At 36.3% G+C, this 24,988-nt stretch overlaps 1 protein-coding gene across 1 annotated transcript in view; it reads right to left on the bottom strand.

Annotated features, from left to right (window-relative positions):
• The window catches only part of LOC131060362 (plant UBX domain-containing protein 11), a 90,775-nt gene that overhangs the window by 21,067 nt on the left and 44,720 nt on the right, over positions 1-24,988 (bottom strand). Inside the window, exons 3-8 of the mRNA XM_057993543.2 lie at positions 23,375-23,427; positions 23,118-23,199; positions 13,571-13,636; positions 13,324-13,391; positions 12,936-13,154; positions 12,221-12,827 (exon numbers count right to left, since the gene is read on the bottom strand). Coding sequence (XP_057849526.2) covers positions 12,221-12,827; positions 12,936-13,154; positions 13,324-13,391; positions 13,571-13,636; positions 23,118-23,199; positions 23,375-23,427 — 1,095 coding nt within the window. The remainder of the gene's footprint in view (positions 1-12,220; positions 12,828-12,935; positions 13,155-13,323; positions 13,392-13,570; positions 13,637-23,117; positions 23,200-23,374; positions 23,428-24,988) is intronic.

Consider the following 24,988-nt stretch of genomic DNA (forward strand, 5'->3'; position numbering starts at 1 on the left):
ACACAAAGTTTTCAGTTGAACCGGAATCTATTAGAACCTTGCATACCTTTCCACCCGCTTTGCAAGTGGTCTTGAATAGAGACTTTCTCTGTGGGGGCTCTTTGTCAACCATCTTCATGGTAGTTACTGCTCTTTTGATCATCAAAGCTTCACCTCTTTCAGGGTAGCCATAACTATCAGGGGTATTGATACTTTGGTATGTATTTGCACTTGCCACACTTTGGCAATCAGCTTCTAGAACCAAATTACTTCTCCTTTTCCCCATGGAACTAGTAGGCTTGTCAGGACATTTGTTGGCCATGTGCCCTTCTTGATTGCAGTTATAACATCTGATTGGACCTCTACCTTGAGACCTTCCCCTAAATGGTGGTCTTCTTCCTCTGAAGTTACCCCTCTGATTGTATCCTCCATTGTTATTGGAACTACTCTCTCCTTTAGTGCCTTCTTAATTGGTTTCACCTTGGTTTCCAAAACCATTTCCCTTACCTCTGAAAAAACTTCTTCCACCCCTCTATTGTCTTCCTCTTCCTTTGTTGTCCTCCTCTTGCCTCCGTTTGTTTTTCTCTTCCACCTTGATGGCAAGTTGATGGCATTTACTAACTGTATCCGGGCAAAGGAGGTTTACTTCTTCTTGAATGTTGTACCTTAATCCATTTAGGTACTGTTGTGACGTATTCACACATCGCCCCATTGCAAATGGGGACACCTACTTTTTGCTTTCTAGGGTTTGTTTCCTAGGTCTTTTAGGGTTTTGTCTATTAGCCTTTGCATGTTGAGTGTTGCCAGAAGGATCACTAAGATAGCAGGCTCTGTTTTAGCTAAAGGTGAGTCAATGGATGCTCCGGGTTAGGGTCATCTTTGAAAGTCTTCCTTGGGACAACGTTTTGCTCTTGATGCTAATTGTGTCTTGTTTGAGTTTGAGGAGGTCAATGAAGCTTGGTGGGTGAATATCATCTTTGAAGGTCTGAGATAAGTCAAATTGGTGAGTGATGAAGTTTGGAATATCATCCTGATCCTCAAATGTCCTGAAATTTGGCTGTCTGGAATGTCATCCTGATCCTGAAATTTGACCAAGTTTGGAAAATTGAAGAATCCTCCAAAAACTAGATTTTGCATTATAACTCCGGGAACTTATACTTAAATGTTATATTCCATATGTGAATCCTGACGGAGAGGCTAAAATGTCAGATTTCACTCTTGACCCTTCCAAAGGGTCCAAAGCGAAATTTCACGTAAGGCATTGGATGGTTGAGCAAGTTTGCAAGGTTATGGAAGGAAATGGATCTAGGATGAAGTCCAAGGCAAAGTCAAGTCAGTTTGAAGATGAATTGAGCCTAGAATAGGAATTTCGCTCCTGACCCTTCCAAAGGGTCCAGAGCGAAATTCTTAGAAGAGACCTTTTTCCCTGTTGTTTGCACTAAAAGTCTTGTTCCTTGGACATGGTGGGGATAAATGACGAATCTTTGCCTTTTGAAGTGATAGAATGTGAAAGAGTGAAGGAGTTTTGACCAAGACAAGAATTTCGCTCCTGGCCCTTCCAAAGGGTCCAGAGTGAAATTCATTTTTTCTCTATTTTGCTCTTTAACTTGACCGAGCTTGGAGCTTCTAAGGAATGATTTGGGGGACTTGGATGCATATTTGCCTTGGAGAGAAGGTTTGAAGCAATAAAATGATGGAAATCAGCCTGGAAGGAGAATTTCGCTCCTGACCCTTCCAAAGGGTCCAGAGCGAAAATCCCCATAGGTTTGGTCCACCTTAGCAGAACCAGATTCAATGTATCTAATCTATCGGAGGCAACACAAACTTCGGTGTACCTACCCATGCTTCCTATTGGTCCTCACTCTTGGAGTCTAATTTTCTAATTGGCTAAGGAAGTTTGTTGTAACAAACCCTAATTAGGGTTTCTATCTTGTAATCCTAGCCATTGATTCTAAGACAATCAGAGTCGTCTGTTTGTAAAGGGTTCTCTATATAAAGCCCTGGCTCCTCATTTGTAAAAGTTAATAGTTAATAGTGAATAGTCAGAGAGTAGGAAATAGTTAGAGTAGAGTAGAAAGAGAAGGCAAAGATTGTTGCCAAGATATTGTTGCAAAAGACTTGTAAACTTCATTGAAGAAATGGTGAATTCTATGGGTCGATTCAACAATTTGCATGGTCTCTATACTTCTCAAATTTGATTTCATGTTATTAGATGAATGGAAGAAATTTGTATGATCAATGGTGAAATTTGTATATCCATACTATTAGTGGTTTGTTGATTGCAAACTTGCCTTGCGTAGTCAACTAGAATCATTCAACTTAAGCTTAACTTCAATTATCGCTTCTTCATTGATATGCATCAACTCGATGGTGTCTATGCTTGTAGAGGTGATCTTAACATCATAAAGCTTTCCTCAGAAGATCGCACTAATCTTGTGGAGATGATCCTAGGATGTCAAAGCAAGACTTAGTTAGAATTTCATCAAAGGTCATTCATTGCTCTTAAGTTCTTAGTGTTAGAAATAGATCTCGTTCCAACCCTTATCCTTTTTCCTTTTTTTAAAATCAAGGGCCGGTGAAATTCCACGTTCCAGTAATATCCAAAGCAAATTAGACGTTCAGGTCGTTGAAAGTAAGTCCCCTTGTGATTCCAGCAAAATCACATTGTACCACAAAGAGCTTATCCATAGGTAGACAGCCTACATATCAGAACCTTGGAGTTACTCCGACTGATCCTTCGGCGAGATCTTCAGCAATCGAGAAACTTTGTTCAAGAGAGGATAAGGTACCTTTAGGTATTTTACAAACACAAGATGCCAAAGTCCAAAAGTCCTAATTGGCTTACCAAGATGCCAAAATAGGAGTTTGGCTCACAAGATGGGGTCTTTTATTACAAACACACAATGCATGATTGAAACATATGTAAAACATCCTAAAGACATGTTTGATGCCTTATCCTTCCTCCTCTGAGCCTGATTTATCAACTTGAAGGGGTGCTCCTACACCATACTCCCCGGAAGAAGAAATCTCAAGTCCACTTGAGATGAGAGCCTGCAGGTCTGCCCCATAGAGACAGAGGTTCTGATTCTGCTCCTAAAGCAAAAAGGAAGAAGGATTTATCTCACATCCAGTGCTTTAATTGTAATAAGTTTGGTCATTTTGCTCGAGATTGCAAAATCGGGACTTCTCTTGTTTCCTCTACAGAAGTTGTCACAGGAACTCCTCAGAAGGAACAGAAGTCAAATGAAGACTTCCTTTTCTAAAAAGAAGAAAATGTCAGAAGGAGCTTTAGAGGAAGCCATATCCTTGGTTAAGGCAATCTTCTGGGGAAGATTGAGGTGAAAGCCCTTGGTTAAGGCAATCTTCCGGGAGAAGATATAGGTGAAAGCCCTTGGTTAAGGCAATCTTTCGAGAGAAGGTTGAAGTGAGAGCCCTCATTCCACTCTCTGTGAGTAGGCATGGTGGACCCACCCTCTGCGAGTAGGTATGGTGGGTATCATAGAAGAAATTCCATGATGAGTTTGTTCACCCTCTGGGAGTAGCTATGGTGAACGTCATGTTGTGATGACAATAAGCACTTATGTTTTCATCCATGGGAGTAGCCATGGTGGTAGTCACTATGTGACTTGGTTATTCAGAAGGAATCTTCCCTAGCTAAGAGGGAGTGTTGATTTTTGTAGCTAGGTCGGATCCCTTCTGGGGGCCGACCTACTACACAAATATCAATTGGCTTGTTGGCCTTGATATTTGTATATCTCAGCGATTATTTCCTATATTGGTCAGGTCCTATTTGGGCGTAGCACTCATGTAATTGTAATAGGGCATGACCTATTTGATGCAACTTGCTTAAGGCAAGACCTAAGTTATAATGTGTGAATATCTATTTTGTATTATTGTAACTTGGGGCAAAATTATATGTGGCCAATCTTTGTGTATGATCCCATATAAAGGAAGGTGACTTGTAGTCACAAAGATATACAAGTTGTAAGGAAAATTCATCTCTGATTCTGCGAGTTCCTGGAAGATCAGCGAATTTGTTATAGAGGTCAGCGAATTAGTCTCGGACATCAGTGAACTGGTCTTGATCATCAGCGAACACTCCAAGAAGAACAGCGACCAGCATTTAGTGACCAGACATCATCATCTGAGGGCAGCGAACTTGATATAAGGCACAGCAGACCTCATATCTACTGAGCAAAGTTAGCTACATCATTTAACTTGCCCTAGAACCTGCCCTACTGGTGATTGAAGATCAATTCAAGTTCAGAACAGAATCAGATAAGTCTGTTTGCTCTTGCCCTGGATGGGCAAAATTGTAATTAATCATCTACCTTATTCTAATCAGATCTGAGATTCTTTGTTGCTGGGTTTTTCCTCCAAGAGGGAGGTTTTCCCAGGGTATAGTTGTGTTGTGTATTCTTACTGTGCATTTTTGTTTTCTGCTCACTAATTGTTAATCTGACCATTAAAACTAACACTTTGATATTGCAATCAATGATCTTAAATTTCAATGGGTGAATGCCTGAATAGTAGCACATTACTGAACAATATTAGCAACATGTCATTGAAAAATATAGTTTGTAATATCTAGTAATGCTTTGAACAACCATTGTGAAATACATTCAAGTTTTCCCTACACAAACTGTTTGACAGAATGCCAACAACTTATAAATCAGAAAAAAAATGCAAGTTTGGAACAATATCTCCAGGTTGGGTTGTACCACAATTTTAGCTCTTTCTCTTTTCTTTATATAAGTAAATCTCATAGCATTTCCAAAGACTGCTCTAGTCTTCCTTCCTGAAGACATTTTCTTACACATACAGCCCACAAAATTCACACACTTGACTCACTATAACAATGACCCAGATGCTCTCACACTCAATCGCAACTTTTTTTCTCAAAAACCTACACTTAACCTCTGCCCAACATTTACACTAGAAGATGTGCACTCTCAAAATTCCATCTGCTCATTTCCTACACAGTGGAAAACATTCCTACACCTTCTATCCAACACTATCTTTGTTGGAAGACAACCACCATGTCCTTACATATGACACATATGCTCTAACACCATTTCCTCACTCACATAGCCCTCTGTAGTTATTATAAGCACCCAAAATTGTATGGGTCAATATAATAAGTCCAATGATGATTTGGCGGTCTAGCTAACGACCTGTGTGGTATGCTTATTTTTCCTCATCACTTTTTCTGTCTTGATGGAAGTCCTCTTAATGTCTTCAGAACCTCTTCCCATGTGTTTTCCATCCTTGCAAGTCAGCTTGTGTGTCATCTCCCTCTTCTGAAATTGACTTTAGTGCCTTCAACTGCAAGGTCACAAATGTTATCCTATTGGGTCACCTGAGCAACTTACCTTGGTAAAACAAGGGACCCACCTTACAAGAGAGGCAACCCTGTCATCTTTGGTTGGTAATTGATTAATTTAGTTATGGCAGTTTCTCTTACAGTTTTGCCTCTGATTGACAGTCCTTTTGAGTCTTGATGGCATCATCTACCCCTACTGACTGATGATCCTCTCCTCCTAACTGATTGTCATTTCCCCTCTTAATGTGAGTTCACTCTCCTATATAAATATCCCTCCTCCATCAATTACAAAGACAATACAGAATAGAGATATATTGCGAAGAAGATATGCATGCATTCTTGCACCTGTGAAGTAGAGTAGAAAGTATTAGGCTGCCTACACATCACTTCGCTATAAGTTCTAAATTCATTCCCCTAAGAACAGGACTACTTTTAGAAGTATAAGCCTATCAGTCTTTTTGCAAATCCAGTTCCCAAATCTTCCATAATAAAGCTCTGCCCTTCCTGTGCAACACCACAAAGCTTTAAAGCTTTATTCCCTGCCAAGCAATTTCCAATCTTAGATCTTCCCTTTCCATCAATAGAAGTTCCTCAATGCTGGAAGAAGAGTGGAAACAACAAATCAAGTTGAATCCTCTGAGAACACAGTGCATAACAGCTCCAAAGAAAATTCACAAAAGTTTCAGATAAATTTACATGTTTAAAGTTTCATTTAAGCTTTTTATTTTACACAATAGCTTAGAAGTAGTAATTGGATAATCAAAAAATGCCTAGAAACAATAACATTTTGTTATTGCTTCCTAGTTAGATTAGAATTTATAATTGCTTCTTCAGTTCTTAGATTAGAATTTAAGGATGTGTGACTCCTACTTTAGGTTCTACTAGACAAAGGGGGGTGCCCCCTGATGTATTCTCTTATGATGCCTAAAACAAATGTCAAAGTAGCCTTGAAACAAACCATACCCAATGCATAAGAAACTCCTATTTGACTGTCACTAAGCACCTATATGCCGGTTCATCTATAAACAAAACTTTTACATTCTATAAGCAGATCTGCTAACCATGTAGAGACTAAAATGCCTTCTTAAACCCTTAAGATTGTTTTGTGCAATATTTCACTTCATACATGGGCGCAGCAGTAAAAGCAAAGCATATCTCATTGTGAATAATATTTGTGGAACATGAACATCTTGTGGCATCAAGGCAATAAAATCATGCATTGTCGTTGATAAACTAACTCCAGTAATGTTACTAGTAGTTGTTTTGTTGTTCTTATAAATGTGGTGGGATGACAACAGGTTGAAACAAATTTCTAGATGGGTGTCTTTATCCTATATGGGCAGAAAAGTCAAGATTTCAAAACTCAAGGAACACTACCAAGATAAACCATGAAATGACACCTAATAGAGATGGCAATGAGGATTGTATTTAAAAACTGTATAATTAAGCTAGGCTCTACACATACAGATTGCAAGAAAACCAAAAGAGCATAACAATCGATTAATATGCTCATACACTTCTATGTAACTTTAATAGGATGCCTCAAAAAAATGTTTGCAAGGACTTTTACATCCTTCTCATTGACCAACCAGTTAAAGAAAACAATCAAATAGGCAAAATCAATAAATAAGATTGAACTGATCATCAAAAACATACAAACTGTTCATGGAGACATTCAGGCGGTTACAAACTGCATGTTATACTCATTCCTCAATGGAATACAATGGCAATGAAACACTCAAATAATAAAAAACCGACATATACAATCAATTAAAAATGCTCAACCTATTACAGGGCATACGAGACTAACATATGCACTTTCTTTTCTCTTCTTTATTCTGCAACCATGCCAACAACCAACCATATTCCCTCTATGAGTAGCAAACATATAGCAGTCAACTAACTCAAATCTGGAAGGTAGATTTAATTCTTTGTCAAATCATGGCCAACACCTCAAGGGGAAAGACTTCCTTTCAGGATCACATGAGATCCAAGAACATGAGAACCAGGACATCCAACGGCATGTAAAAACCATGAAACAGCATAAGAAACCACAATGGGTTCACCCACCAATTAGATCCAGCATTAAACTCATTCTTAGGTCAAGGAAGAACGCTTTGATAACAAGAAGGTCCACCATGACCTACACAAGGCTTGAGAAGAAACTTTAAATCATATCCTACCATAGCATATCTACACAATAGTCACTGGGGGAACAGATATGAGCCAATAAATGGTGAAGTGACCCCCAACCACTAGTAGATTCGACCATAGGAGCTACACATTCAAAAATTATCCACGAACCATGGTATAAGGTCACAGTAGGAGAGAAATGAACAATGTCTCATTGTCTTGCAGGTCGGAAATACTTCCAAACTTCATTTGAATATAAGCCATCCACTTGGAAGCAAGGCAAATCAGATGGCCAACAACATGTGAAGAATAACTTGCATCCAAATAAGGATAAAGAAATGTAAAGGCCATGGACAGATGAAAACATAAGTCACCATGAAAGCCATCACACAACACGCCGCTAATAGGAACTCACCACAAGAGCACACATGATAAGGATAACACCTATAGTTAGAAGACAAGAGATTAGGCACCATACCAACCATCATGCTTCTATGAGAACCACCAATCAAAGGATGACTACTACAAGGAAAGAAAATACTGCAAATGCAAAGGAGTACTCATGCAGTCATGACACTTCCACCACGGGAGAGGCACATCACCATAAGAAGATTTGTGATAATTGCAGCAACCGCAAAGAGAGACAATTGCCAAGAAGGATAAACTTCACCACAACCTGGCAAACACATCATCTGACATCATGTTGGTGTAGCATGGAATCAAGCAAACAAGAATGTGGCACATTCACATGATCTGAATACAACCATCACAATTCCACATACAGATTGGGCAGGTCTAACTGCCAAATTTGTGACAAATATGTTAGGAAAATTAATGTTTATATTATATTTTAGGTGTTAATGTAGAAGGGTGATTACTATTGTAATAGTGATGTTGTTAATAAACAACTCACTAATATATGTTTGGATGGTTAGTCATATATATTGTTGGAATAACAATATATCACAATAGTTAGTGGTTACGTGAATGGTATTCCGGGATATTTGTTATAACACCTCCCTATTAAATAGGAGGTTGTTTGGCTATGTAAGTGGCTATATATTAGCCATGTATTGAGTGTTAAAAAATAATGAGGAAGACGGTATTGATTTGTTTTTAATTATTCCATCTCCACCCATATGTCTAATATGGTATCAGAGCCAACACCATAATAGGGATAATAGAAAAATAAAATTGCCCAAGCTGAGTTATTTTCCATTATCATGAGCAAATTCTTCAAGTTCCCTCATGGGGAATTGGATCGGTGGTAGCATTCCTCCTTATTTTTGTCTGGCGTCTTTCATTTACCATATCGAAGGTTTCATTGGCAAGACGTTTTATTTGTAACCAGGGATCTCCCTATGCACTGGTCGTGTTTTATTTGGATTATGGTTTGCATTGATCACTGTGTAGAGAGCCCATTTTTGATGCGGGATAAGTCATCACTGTCGCTGCGTGGAGATATCTAAATTCCAATGCCCACCTCGAAGTGACACGAGTTGCAAGAATCTAGAGTGGAAATATTTGGAGCGTGAAGCTTGCTTTATTGGTGACCGGCGGTTTCTATCATTATAGGAGCTGAGATTTTGACCCGTATTTTGCAGCAATTTAAGGGGGTATTATTGTGAAGATTATTTCATCAATTCCTTACCGTGTGCTCTCCTATTGTGGATCATTGCAGATAGATTGGGCATCAATTGTTTTGTGCAAGCCTATTTATTGTTGGTTGACAGTGCTATGATCAAAAGGACCTGATTCCTCAAGCAGATCTCTATGGATCGTGGACTTATATTTCAGGATTTTTGGTGATTATAATTGAGTCACTCAGAAAAAAGGTTTGACATTGCTGGAAATTCTGAGTTGAAGATCGCCATCTTTTTTGGTTGTTTGCATGAGTGGTCTGTGTTAGTTTTAGAAATTTGTTGTGTTTATCTATTCTGGGCAGTTTGGATGAAATTTGAATGCCTTGAGAGAGCTGAGAAGTCTATCGCTACATCCAGTGAGAGCATTTTCTCTATGATCTACTATTAATATTAACTTGGAGATTGGGAATCAGACTAACTTTCCTTTTTTTAGCAGTTTGAACATTGTTTTGACACCAAACTATGCATTAAGAAAGCTCTGGACACACGTTCCTGCCTTTTGAGTGATTAGGCACACAAATCTTATTCATCCATCACATGCACAAGGGAGCTACAGCAGAGGTAGAAGAGTCTTTGATGTATCACTGCACTTGAAAACTTTTTGACACTCAAATTTGGGCCTCATTGTCTTTTGTTATTGTTGCTATCCCAAGAGTTTTCTAATCAGACCTACTAGTTGATGAATGCTTCTGAAAAAGAACTGGAGGTATCATAAACATGTGATTTTAGATTTGCAGCTCCTGAGTCAGTCATTTAGAATAGTTTTAACTTTTAAGAATTTATAATTGTAGATTAATACTAGTTTGAAGTTTTGTTTAGTTTTATAGTGATAGGTTGGATTATACCTTATTGTCAGTTTAGTGACATCAAATATATGTTTCTCAAAATTCAAAATGTGTTGAAGAATAATAGAAATAAAATTTCTCAGAGTTGTAATTGGAGTGCATGATCGGTGGTACCCGACACTCCTTGTGAGAAGTAGACATCAAGGGGGAGCGATAAATTCTTTCCTCATGACTAATGAAATGAGCTTCAAGAGTCAAATTTGTTAAGTATGTAGCAAACTTATTGGAGGATGGAGGCACAGAAGGCTGGAGGAATTTTGGCGACCTCTCGTCAGTCACCAACGATGGGGCCGCTAATCAGCTTCGGTGGCACTTTATTTTCTAGTATGCAACATGATATGTTTTGTTTTTTAGTGTTCTTGCTTGTGTGAATAAGTGGAATTTCACATTGTGGGGGCGAATAATAACTAATGTTCCATTCCCATTTGTGATATGCATGGTGATTTCTATGTAACTTCCCTGATGTGCAAGCATAGTGGCAAACAAAAGCACCAGAGTAAGTCAGTTCATGGATCTTGAAAGGGTTTGTGGGAGGATCTAGAAAACCACACGAGGTGAACAGACGAGTGGAAGTTCCTGTTCATGTCAAGGTTTGTGGTAAGCCTGTTTGAAACCATGGGAGGAGAGAGCCTTTCTTTTGGATCAAGGTCACGAGTCACATAGTTGGACATGCCACAAGGATGAGCATACTGCAGAAGAGTGTGTGAATGTTTTTCTACCATGTAAACATTAAGGGGGGGAATGTTAGGAAAATTAATGTTTATATTATATTTCAGGTGTTAATGTAGAAGGGTAATTACTATTGTAATAGTGATGTTGTTAATAAACAACTCACTAATATATGTTTGGATGGTTAGTTGTATATATTGTTGGAATAACAATATATCACAATAGTTAGTGGTTAATGTGTTATACCTGTGAATGGTATTCCGGGAAATTTGTTATAACACCTCCCTATTAAATAGGAGGTTGTTTGGCTATGTAAGTGGCTATATATTAGCCATGTATTGAGTGTTGAAAAATAATGAGGAAGACGGTATTGATTTGTTTTTAATTATTCCATCTCTACCCATATGTCTAATAAAATAATCAAGACAGCCAAAGGAATGCCACTGCAATTCTTAGACAGGCTCAGGGTAACAAAGCTGACCACCATGGGCTCAAGTAAGCTACTTCACAAAGAAGGCTTTACCGCAGCAAAGATAATGGAGATGAGTAAATGGAGTATAAAACTTGTGCGGTAGAAATAATCAACATGAAGAACATATGCAGTGCCAATTGTAGGAAGGAACAAATGACAAGGAAATATAACAAGGCACTAGGGAGGTGCCACAACACAAGGTAAGACATTGCATAGCAATGGAATGGGGGCAGGGGCAGCAGAAGTTAGAACAACTCATCAAACATCACCATAATTGAAGGATAACAGGAGCAAAGGACTTGCATTGAACTAACACAACAAATATGACTAGTAAGATATGTTTAAGTGACTCAAATGATACTACAGCAAATATAAGCACCAGACTTAATCAAGAATTTGAGCACAGGCCAACAGGTTGATTACATATGAACCACGCATGTTATAACTGATAAATAGCAGGCTATATGTATAATGAATGTTAATTGCAATGTGCAAGCACTGTGGTCAATAGATTAGAACTTGTACATGAGAGAGGCTTTAAACTTTTTTTAAAACAGTTCTGATTCAGACTTTCTTAGTTTCAAGGAAAGGTTAAGTTTGTAGTTTCTTTGATCCAAATTATCCTTCAAGAATCAATATTAATGTTTTCCCATTTTCCATGCCATTTGTTTTCAGGAGCATAGCATAGTTTAGATTGCAAATAGTCTACCCATAACATGTATAAGACAAACAACAAGTATTATATTTGTGTCCTGCACAAAAACCCAAACCATATATATATTGTATTATCCTAATAAACCTTATGCCACAAATAGTTGAATCATTTATCAAGCTTGCATATAAGATAATTATTATATAAAAGTATAACAAAATGATGTATTTATCCTAAAAACTAGAAGAAGCACACAGATTACCTGCTATCACTGATACAAAGAATAAATAACTACAAGAATTATATAACAAGGGAACTGAACATGTGCATCTACTGAAAAAAATATTTTGCAATAATAATAATTTCAAAAGCCTCTGGGTAATGAGATAAAAACACAGAACTAAAATTTTGAGGAATGGATATTAACCTCACAACTAAATAGTAAAATTTTGACAACTCATTCAAACAGACACGCTAACCTAGGAAAGATTAGACTGAAACTACCTTCTTCACTGAAAACTTTCCTTGGATATGGGATGGCCAGAGAGAAGGCACTGTTTCCATCTGTCCTATTCTCCTTGATATAATGTTTCACTCTTGTCAAAGTTTCTGTAGCTGCAAATTTTGCTTGAAGACTTGAACCATTTAGCAAACGAATTTGTAAATGAATGGAACTCAAATCTCTGATTGGTAATTTCGTTGCAGACTGATCATCCATAACAGGACTGCCTTCTTGAATGTCGGTTTCTATCTCAGGAAGTATTTCTAAAGTTGATCCACCAAGGTCTGAACTCATGGCATTTATTGTTTGTTCTTCACATGATTGATCATAAGATTCAATCTTTTTGCCGTCATTGTCATTACTACATCTAGACTTATCCTTATCTCCAGTCTGGGAATTGATATTCCCTATAACGTATGCTTGCACATCTACAGATTTTTCAGCTTCCACCTCTTTGTGCATAGGATCAGGTGATGAATTTTCAGATGTTTCATTGCTTAAAGAGGAAGACAGAGCAGAGCTCCCAGTACTACAACACTCAGAAACAAATGTGTCCGTGGGTCTGCTAAGCATATCTGGCACAGGAATAGTACTAGCAGATGCTACATTCTGCCAACCACCAAGAATTATTCTCATAAAACATCAAAGATAAGCATAAGGAGAAATTAAAATATATGAGAAGCATATTGACAAGCTGCACTTGCTACCACAACATACCTCCTGCTCATCAGCTCTAGAGGCAACCACAATCTGTTCAGTTTCTTCAGTTCTAGATGATTGATTGAGAGGTATAGATCCCAAAGAAGGTGATGGATCAGTACTACCTGTAATCTCTTCATGCACTGGTGGGGCTGTATTTAAAGAAGGAATACTGCTTACAGGTTCCTGTCTGCTTGATGCAATTGCTGCAGCAATCATGTTGGCAACAGCCGCTTCCTGTCCATCACCACAAAATGGAACAGGGTGAGGTGGCTTGGTTATAGAAAAAGCAAACAAATAACACAAAATTTTATCTCAAAAAAGCATTAAGGGATTCAGTAAAAATGAAAAGTTGCTCAGCACAAAGAAAACCTTGGATAAACTAACATAACATCTCAGCATGCACCTGAAAATGAAGATCGTTTCTTGCTTTCTCAATGCTCATAATGAGGTCTTTTGCTGAAATATAACCTTCTGTATAATATAATAAAATGTAAAACACATTACTGAAATAATTAAGAAAGACTAACAATAGTGTGCCCAAATTCCCTATATTATTAAAAATATTTTGTCCAAAAGGAAGGAGATCAGTATTAATTCCAACGGATACACAACAAACTACCAATGTATACACTGTAAGTCTGCGCAGTTACCATGATACCAGAGGCGCAATCCATTGTATCCAACAGCTGACATTGCTGGGACATATGTATGTGGATCTTTAAGGTCATGTTAAGGATAGCATAATCATAAAGTTCATTTATAATTAAATTGAAATATAGAAAAATATAGAAAGTCAATGCTAAAAATTAAAAAAACACAAAAAACAATATTTGATGCGAGAGACAGTAAGCCTACATGTAAAATCATTATCACATTTGCAGTATAGAATATCCTGAAATAGAAATTTGTTCATGTCCTCTGAAAGTTTGCACCTTCTGTTGATTCAATTGCTAGATAGAAAAAAATACAGGTAAGGTTGCCTTACTTCACTAAATAGATGGAATGCAAGGGTTCAACACACTCCAGTCAAACATGTGCTTTGATGCTTCCTTATTGAGCTTGCAACTACATGAGTTTTATATTTGCTTTTTTTCTAGAGAAAAAATGTGTGAAGATTATTACTAGAAAGATTTATTCCATTCACTTACCTACAAGTAAATAGATACAAAAAAAGTATTAAAACCTTAAGTTCAAAAACTCTGCAAGCACCTAGCATACTTGCAAACTGTTAGCCTCCAGTGAATAACCGCCTAACATGGTCCTATTTTCTCACAAATAACTGTAAATCCTCACTGTAACATTGTCTACCATGCTGATTTCAGCTTTTGTGCCCTTAACTTCTTGACCTTCAGTACATTGTCTTTCACTTGATTTATGTTAGTTTCAAGTTATCTTTGACCGATTTGACAAATTTAATCACCAGATTTGAAATGTATGTAACTCTGGTTTTTTATTTAGTTCTTCCACTCTTTTCAGTTATGTTCTAACACTTCTAGGGTTTCAATCTTTCATTTTGTCCCTTTTTCTTTAATTTTCTTCTTTCAGAGCTGGGATTTTATGAAGTTGAAGATTGATATATTTTTTTCTTTTAGCTAGGGTTTCCCACTTTGTAGATCCATCCATAAGTAGCCATAGTAGTGGCAGGTCCAAAAACCCCACTTGAAAACATGGGAAATTGGGTTCAAATGCAAGAATTGTAGTATGAAATTATTGTGAGTTGGGGATCAAAGAAAGCATTAATCACCTCAAATATCACACTACACAAATCTCTGGCCAATATGTGCCAGTATAATTCAATGAAACCTGAGGTTATACGTAAGATAGGAGCTTACCTTGCTGTCAAGGAGAAAAAAGGAGAGGACGCCTGAGGTAATTGCAACTGCGATGAAATCTCCTCCAAAATAATAATAGGTTCTTGTCTTGGCACAAGGATTTAATGCTCACCCACTCCACAAACTATAGTTGGTCGCATTGACAAGTGATCTTTGTTTTTCATAGTACCCCTAATGTGCAACCTTTGCTTGAAGGTAATGCATCTAACCAGAAGCATCATGAGGCAAGGATGGCAAACAAAATATTTTTGATATTATAGCAAAATACCATTCCATGTAGTGAGGAGCTCACATAAATTAATAGTAAAAATAAAAAAGTGAATTTAGCACAAAATTGGTTGTAGCATTTTGTCTCAAGTGTATAGTTGGCACAAACCACATATCATGAACTATAGTTTCTTGTCTTGGCACAAGGATTTGATGCTCACCCACTCCACAAATTATAGTTGGTTACATTGACAAGTGTTTTTTGTTTTTCATAGTACACCTAATGTGCAACCTTTGCTTGAAGGTACTGCATCTAACCAAAAGAAGCATCATGAGGCGAGGATGGCAAACATAATGTTTTGATATTATAGCAACATACCATTCCATATAGTGAGGAGCTCACGTCAATTAATAGTAAAAATTCAAAAGTGAATTTAGCACAAAATCAGTTGTAGCATTTTGTCTAAGTGTATAGTTGGTACAGACCACATATCATGAACTTCCTGGGGGCTTCAAGTGGACAGGTGACATCTATGAAGTCAATTAATGCCTCCCATTAAGTGAAAAATGTTTCTTTGTGCAATAAGTTGAAGGAGGTGGTCATGGTAGTGGGTGTCAAGAATGTCATCCAAGCTATGACTGACAATGCAAAATCATTGATAGCAATCAAAGAAACTTCTTGAGGAGAGGCACCCTACTTTTTTGGGGATCCTTTGTTGCCCATTGCATTGATCTTCTATTTTATTACACAAGCAAACTTTGAGGGCTGAAAACCATGGTTGAAAATGCAAGAAATGTCACCAAATATAACTACAATCCCTTTGGATGCTAAACATCATTCACCACCAGTTTTATTAACTTAATTGTAGCCTCTTTAATGTGTATAAAGCATATACTTGTGAGCACTAGGTGTTAGGACTCTCCATATTCAAAGAAGGCCGAAGGGAATAGAGTTGTTAAGACTATTTTTATGAAATGCTTGCAAGAGCATGGATGAGATCCTCAAGGTAACTCAAAATTTACAAACTTGAAAATTAGTCAACTCAAATAGTCTGTAAGTTTGTAAAACATATAAATTTTTCTATTACTTCTTATTTGTTTTTTTTGATTAAGGGTAAAGGTCGGGTTTTGAAAGGGGCCTAAACCCCTTTACATCGAAAAGAAATAAAATTAACAAGCACATCAAAGATAACATCTAGCAAACAACTAGGTAAGAGAAACAACAAAACTGAAATTAGTTGAAAGAAAACAGGGAACCAGCAGCCCTCTAAACCAAAACCAAAGAACAAAGAACCTATTGAGAGGATAGTGGGTAATTAAGAACAACTTCCTCCCACTCCTCTCTTAGAAACTATAGGTGCTCTGAAACATAATCCTCTTCCATCTCATCAATCATAATTACATTGTCCTTCTAGCTATGGGTTCTCTTACTAGGACCAACATGAATTAAAATTTTATGTTTTGTCATTCAGATTTTTTGTTTACTTTTATTTGTTGCTACTGTGCAATTTTTATTAGTAATATTTTTAAAAATTCACATGATTATGGTCTTTTGATGGAACCTTTGGGCTAGGTTCTATACCTGATGGATAGGGAACAAAACCCAATGGGTAATCTATATAGGAACATATTCCACTACATTTCTAGAAGAGAGAACACGTGAAGCAGTGAGACACATTTCAAGGACAGCAATCTTGGAGGTCATATATGTCTGAAATTTTTTAAAAGTTTCGACATTCATATAATGTATCAAATTCAAGATTCAATGTTAAATGTTCATTGATTCAAGTACATGAGAGAAAAAAAAAATTGTTTTATTGCAACAAAAGACCAAAAGGATACAAAATGAAAAAATCGCCAACAATAGGCACAGGAGTAAGATTATAGATATAAACATATAAAACTACATCTCATCTGAGCTATTCAACCTTTCATTTGTACTTTAATTTTTAAGTTAGAATATTTTAAAAATATATTTTTTTTAAAATACTAGACATCATGGGAACATTTGGCTGTCCCCAAGACCATTGCAAGATATCAAAGATGTCCCCAATCATCCCATGGATGGCTAGATGTCCCCAAAACATAGGCAACACTTGGGCTGCGTCTCAGGGATTCATGGGAAAAGGGTAGCTTGCATCCCCATGTACCCTTGTATGAGGCCATGTACAAGTACAAGGAGGTTATTCAACATTACTATGGAAGAAACAAATGAAAATATGAACCCATTTGGTGTATAATTTATGTTCCATGGGGACAAATCCCTGGCATTCTTAGACTCATACCCGCCATACCTAGAATGTTCCAAGGACCCAAAGATGCCTCGAAAACGTCCCTTGCCATCCCTTACAAAAAAAACTGATCTGGTGTCCCAAAAATACTAACAATGCATGAGGATACTCAACTACATATGGGGATGACCAGTCATCCTAAGGACAATCAAGGGATGTCAAATGTCCCAAGGGGGGTTGGGGTCATCAATAGCATTCCCCAACTGTCCCAAGGATAGTTGATCTTCCCCATACAAAAAGCCACTCATTTTTTTAATATTTCAATGCCTTGCCAACCACAAGTATAATTTAGTGTAAGTTAGAATTTTTAAATGTATGAAATCTTCCACCAAAATTCAAACATTTTGGATTGTAAGGTTTCATTCACATTGAAATACTCACCAAGTTTTAAATGAAATGATCCACCCTTGAAAAGAAGTGACAGTTCTCAAATATCTAGAGTGCAATCTAATAAATATTCTCTCCGTGTTTAGTTTTCTGACTACCACCACCACATTTCCCTTGAAAGAAGACATGACTAAGACTTTTTCCACTCGGCAATTGCTATTCCTAAGCATAATAGAATCTGTCACGATTCCATTCAAGGAGGTTGGTTTTAGGCCAATCTTTTTATGGTTCTCTATTAAACTTGATCACCAAATGGATGTCAATGCTTGTTTAAATCCATATATATTGGACCATATTGCCAAAATGTTTGTTCCCCATTTTAACATGTTGGGGCTTATCTTTATAAAATTATATGGCTGTGAAAAAAATGATTTTAAATTCTTAAAGATGGTTGTACTGAAATCACGTCCTAGAATCAGAAATCTTTCAATATATGGAAACCTAATGGTTCTGGTTTGATCTGAATTTCTGAAAATAGAGATCTGAACTTATAAAAGATAAAAATTGAATTTTGAGTGAAAATTTGTTCTGGCAAAAATCCTGGAACAACTTAAGAAACTTGATATTGATGAGCTAGGAAATTCCAAGATATGTTACATAACTAGAGTCAAGCTGTTATCAACCAAAAAGTATCACTTTTGAAAAAATTAAATTAAAGTAAGACTCTTGAAAAAAATTAAATTCATGACTGTTGAAAGTAAAACTGAAAACTGTTACTGCTGAATCTTTTTGAACTGAACTCTCGTATGAACTCTCAATTCAACTCTAATGTTATGTATTAAATATCTGTAATGTATATAAAGAATGACTTAACAATGTTATCAAATGAATGATTGAAAATTAACTATATTTTAAAAGAATTCTCACTTTTTCAATGAACATCCCCTTTATTGTCCCCTTAGAAACTTGGTGGAACATTGTGTAAATTGTTCTGAAGTGGAACAAACAGAAAGATCAACACATACATGCAGCAACCTGTTACTTGAATCCCAATGTTTTCTTCTTCAATTCCTTTAAAACATGTGAGGGAATTATGGATGGCCTCAACAAATGCATAAGGAGGAAAATGCCTAATATAACCTTTGGAGATACAATTCAACAGAGAACAACCTAGCAACCAAGTGTTTAGAATAAAATGACTCCTTCAAAAGTTAAATAATAATCTCATAAATAATAGAATTGTTTAATAAGTTCAATTTGAGTTTACTTAACAATTTTTAAATGTTCTCGATGCAGATTTGTGGTGGGAAAATTGTGGTGCAAAAGCACCAAATCATCAAAGCCTTGCCATCCACATTTTATGCCAAAGCTGAATCACTTAAGGGTGTGAAGGCAATTGACGCATGTTTGAGGCCATTCACACAAAAGAAGTACAACCAAATAACGTAAAAACACCTCATTGACCTTGTTTTTGTTTAATACAACCTTGATCTTTGCATCGAAACGATAAAAGCGATAGAGACTCACGATGTGACTGAAATTGATGACATCTGCCATATTCAAATTGTATTGCTGAGGATGTGGAGCCCATGTTCGGCATGGAGGTAATAGCTGATTTTGAGAGGGAAGTAGTGGAAGCTAAAAGCACAGGCACAAACAAAAGCAGAAGCCTCAAGAGAAGCTGCATTGGATAATGATATGCAGAGGATGATCTTGTTCTTGAGAAGAGTCTTTACCATCCAGCTCCAGCATGCAACCAATAAGGAACTTTAGGTGAAAGAGAAATTGTAAAATATTTTATGAATTTGGAATTTTCTACAAGGATGATCAATCATCACTATCATATATGATACTACAATATGCACTGTACTCATTTTTTATTAAAAACTATCAGAAAAACAATCTAGGAGTCCTCCAAATTCAGTATCTAATATGTTATTATGTTTATTTTATGAATTTATGTATATTTTAATATGCCAAGATTTTGGAAAGTGCAAAGTCTGATTCAAAAGTTTGCACTGCCAAGCGTTTGAGAAGTTTGAGTTTTTGAACTATGTTAAATACAGTGGTTCGGAGTTGAATCTGACAGCAATTTCTAGAAGAGAAGCGAGGGGAAGGATCATGCAAATTGCCAAATTGTTTATTTTTGGCTGGGTATTTTCAAGTTCAACAATTCCAAAAAACAAAAAATTATATGCCTGTGTAAAGTACTCTGAATTCAACACCCTTAACTATGGTTTTGAATCTAGATATTATCTAAAACAGGCTAAACCATAGTAAACTGTTATGCAGGTAAACTGTTATGCAGGTCAAATGACGTAACTACTGTTAAAGGATGGAACATCGGTCCACAAGAGAAATGTCATCACAGAAAGGTAGTTATAAATACTCCACAGTTTCCTCTTACAATTTCTTTACTGGTTGCATCTTCCTTATCCCTGGTTCACCTGCAAACTTTGTATGCTAAATTTTGCACTGAGTTAATGCTGATTGAGATCAATCTGCATTCACTACAAGTTGGAATCTTTCTCCAATTCAATGCCATCTATGACTAGTTTTGCTTTCATCCAAGGGTATAAGGCTCTTATACAGTATAAAACCAATTTTCCACCATTGACTGCATAAATTGCCTATATTTGGCACATAGCATATCCAAAATATAGATTACAAGATGGCAGCATACTATTGAAGTAGTGCTGGTAAGTAGTTGATAAGTAGTCAATAACAAATTTATGAATTGGAAAAGTGCAAATGCAGTTTATTACGACATATAAATATCATGGCAGTTGCATGCCAGTCTTGTTCTTTCTCCAGTATTATTATTGCCATAATTTGCTTGCTTTTGTGGTAATTTAAAAAAGAGTTATAAACTTGTGATATTTGGATTCCAGTCTCATTCTTTTTCTAATAATAACACAGTAACGAGTTCTACCTTTTTCTATGGAATGCATTGTAGAAAATTGGAGATGACAAATGACTAAATGTTGCTTAGAGGTATAACAAAGCCCTAGGCGCCTAGTCTTAGAGCAAAAACCAATGGATTTGTAAGGAGTCAACTTAAAAGCAGTGAGGATGGTGTATCGTGTTTAATGATATACCATGTATTTATGTAATGTTGTTACATGCCAGGGACACTGTGGCATAAGAAAGAAAATGGAATCCTGCTGGCCATGTGATCAACCTTAACTAATGCCCTGTCTCTCCTTAGGCAACAACTGCCTTTATAACCATTGCTTTTAAATACTTTCTTTGTATGGCTCAAGGGTAAAAGAGAACTGTTTTTATCTCTTCTCGCTTAATGCCATGCAGTGGTCCTCCATACAGTTTAATGTCATCCCTCCATTTTGCCTACAAACATCTTTGCTTGAAATAAGAAACCCAATGATTAATATAGAATGTACATGTTTCATATCGAGGGTGTTTAGGACAGGAAAGTTCAAGTTAAAGGTTTGGAGGTAAGAGTTAGAACCACAAGGTGTGGAGTATGCCTTGGCCTGCTGCCCTTAAATGGGAGACCTTGGACTGCAAAGTTGAAACAGTGTGCACCCTTGTTGAGAACAGAGGGGATGGAAAGTGTGCCACTGGGTTGTAATATTTCAGTGGATTTTCACTTTACTTGTTGCTTCAGCTATATAGAACATCAACAATCACAGAAAAGACATTCCTACAACAATTTCTTGTCAGACATCCTTTTATTTGCCTGCTTGTCCTTTCCATCTCAGACGTTTAAGTGTTACAAGATTAAATTCATCCTATCCCATGTTAGTTCATTCTAAAGACAATTTCCTAATAAAACATTTTTTATGAACCCAATGTAAAACATATTCCTGAGGCAGTGCACTTCTTTCTTTGACAGTCTCTTTTCTAATGTCCCATGAGCCACCACTTCTCATCCAACCATGGATGGACAAGGAATCATCTTATGACAACTATGGCAAAAAATGATGATTAAGCTAACCTACAAAAGATAATAATATCTCTATTCCTGCCACGTATGATTATAACCATAAATCTATGCATTGCTAAGACCTAACCTCTAGAAAACCTAGCAAGTAGCAAGGATATGAAGGTATGGGCACAAGCTAAACTATTTTAGTCTAAACTAATATAAGCTACATTTTTGGTCAGCTCGAGACCTTTAAAGCACCCTTGGTAATCCCAAAACCGATGCAAAAGAGCCTACTCAGGGGTTGGTGTTAATCTCTTCCATGGTTTTAAAACTTGCTGAGTGCACACAAATAGTGAGTCTGCAACTTTTTCAGTATCTGAAAATACTTGAGCACAAACTCACAAGTTGGCAGAGGCAATTTTCAGCAAGTCCATAATGTGGATGCACTTTGACTGTGTACACAAGGAAAAAACACTGCAAAATGGGGCATTTTGTTCTTTCTATGCAACTTCACCCTTGCAATTTCCTCATACAGAATTTGCAAGTTTGCTCAAGTCAATTCAAGCATGTTTGGAGTGGAATTGTAGAGTAATATATTATGATGATGATTTTCAATAACAATCATCATCGATTCATAACACGTATCACAGTTATTGGTCGGCCATTGTATTTGCATGATGTGATATTGCACTCTGTTTGTAATTAAATCTAATAGAGAACACTTCCACAACATTTCATAGACTTTTGATACATTTTGTACCTATATTTTGCAAAAAAATATGTTTTTAAGGAATTTAAGTATTTCTTAAGATGCCATGCACTCAGCCAAATTTGGATATGCCTAGTCTAAGTTTTTTAACTATGATCTCTTCTATATTAAGCAATTGTGATAGGTATGCATATGTTGAATGCATCAAAGAAATATACTCAATACTCGTTGCCTCACTAGAACCGATCAATTTAGCAAAGGCTTGGAACGCTAAGAAAGAAAGACCCAAGCTTGGAGCACAAGCAATTAAGAATCCATACATATGGTGCTTTATACAGTTAAGAATACACGTAAAAATAATCTGGGATTCTGCAGGGCAGTGATGGATGTTACATGAGTGCATAAACTAAAAATCCATGAGCTAACCTTTATACTTCAAAATCAAGTTTTATATTTTGTGTTGATACTAAAATAGCATGTATTAGACAATCATATTGCCTGAGTCATCAAAACAAACAGTACAACTTTTGAAAATACACAATTACTAAATCAACTCAAAATCCTGAGTTCAACATCAAGTAATCACCAAAAAAAGACAAGTAATTTATTGCACCATAACTAATGATCATTCACCTGATAAAGACTTCAAATCAAGTATCTTCTAAGTCAAGTATACTGTGTTCTCAGAAGTCTCCTTTTTATCGGGCATTGAACGTGGCATTTATTAATATTTCTAGATTTTTCTTATGAAATGAATAAAACAAGGATTTGGTGTTAGTTTGCTATTGCAAAATGAAGATTGGACAATGCTGTAACCTTGACTAAGCTTAAACAAATTTAAACACTCAACTCCCAAGCTCAAAATAATACAGATAGTTTTCCAGACAATTACAAAGATGAAATTTCTGTTCTAACCACAAAAGGCCTACATGTGAAGGATACATATTGCAGAAAACTGAAGAGCATCTGCACTTTCTTGTGGAAGATATAGAACAACACAATTGTCTGACAACAATTTCACAACCTGCATTCAAAAACTTAAATATTATAAATAATCCTTATTCAAAACAATAACAAAGAGAAAATATAACTGTACAATCAATATAACCATTCAAATATGAATACAACACTATAATATTAGCTTACACACAACGACAAACAAGAAAGAAGCTTATCAGAAACAAGAAGAATGTGCTCACTTCTGGATCTCGCCATGTGGACTGCTCAAGATTATCATAATCCTCACCAGGCCCTAAAAAAAGAACAGACAAGCAGTTATTCACTTCATCATATTATCTACATGAAATTAATTGAAATCCTCAAGTAATTAAGAGTTTGGATATGTTTGGCTATAATTCATGTACTAACAAACAAATCCAGAGAAACAAAAAAGAGATCATAAAAAAAAAAGAGATTAACTCTTACTGTAGAGATCATGTACTTAAAATTACAACTAAAGACACAAAAGTTTATAATCAATAAATGAATGTTATTGATCCATTTACAGTACTTAAGTGATTAAACCAAGGTTACCAAGAGACGGGGGTACTTGGAGACTCCGGAGACTGGTACCAGTACTGGTACAACTAATTTTTGAAAATAGGAGACGCGGAGACGCCAGTTTTTCTAATAAATAATATTTAATAATTTCCAAAACATATCATGACAGAGAACTTTGAAAACAAGAACAGTGGTAAATTTTAACATTAACTTTAAAATTGAACAAAAATTGAAATTAAAATTGCTTATATTGCTGATACCATAGCCAGTCTAATTTTTTTTGTGAAAGTAAGGTAATATAGATGTTGAGCACACTCAATATTGCCGGCTAAATAGTAAAGGCAATTTCTCTTTAGCCTATTACAATGATAAGAAATCGGTCCTCTCAAAAAGTCTACACTGTCAATAGATCTGATCACTATAACTTTGCATGGATTTTTGTCTTCCTATGAAACAGTTTCCTTATTAGTCATTTCCCTACGACTTTGCTTTGTTGCAAGCTTATCTTATTTGTTTGCTTTATTTTTTTTGCCTTTTTACTGCATTTTGCCCTAAGTTTTCTAGGAGGAGACGTCAATTTTTAGTCGGGAGACTTTGGAGATGGCTGCCAAAAGCACCTTATGCGTCAAGAAGTTTCCGGAGAACTATCCGGTACCGGAGACGCGTCTCCGGTACGTCTCCAATACTGGTACAGGTCTCCAGGTGTAGGAGACGGGTCTCCTGGTAACATAGGATTAAACTTTAACTTAAAGTCTCTAGCAAAATATTTTTCATTTATATCAGGACTCGCTTCTTCCAACAAATCCTATTCTCACACTAAGAGCAACCGAAGTTTATTCCTTTCAAATTTTTGGAAAGCTTTTCTGCTTTAAATTATTTAGATTTCAATACATTCCTCCTCTTTTTTCACAGCTCTCCTTAACCCTTCCCTCTTAATTGAGATGGTTACTCCCAACAGCAATCATCTTCTCCCTTTGCAGTTTTTTGGACCATAAGCATTCCTTGCATTTTGTTTGAGGGCCTGTTAAAAAAGGTTTATTACTTCAAGATTGATTAACTCCAAAAAGCAATGTAGTAAATATTAAAGAAGAAACAGTGAGATAGAGAGGGATCTGAGAACAGAAGATATGTATGGTACATATTACACACAATGCATCAATTACACTATACCACAATAGATTAAGATGATCTAAATGAGGCATAACTCTCATCTATTTAAACATTTTAAGTCTCCTAAACTTGGATATTTAAGACAAATGTTGGCCTTATATTGTACAAAAAGATCAACAATAATGATTCATGCATAGGCATAC

The sequence above is a fragment of the Cryptomeria japonica genome, chromosome 4 (genome assembly GCF_030272615.1).
Source record: "Cryptomeria japonica chromosome 4, Sugi_1.0, whole genome shotgun sequence".
Lineage (NCBI taxonomy): Eukaryota > Viridiplantae > Streptophyta > Pinopsida > Cupressales > Cupressaceae > Cryptomeria > Cryptomeria japonica.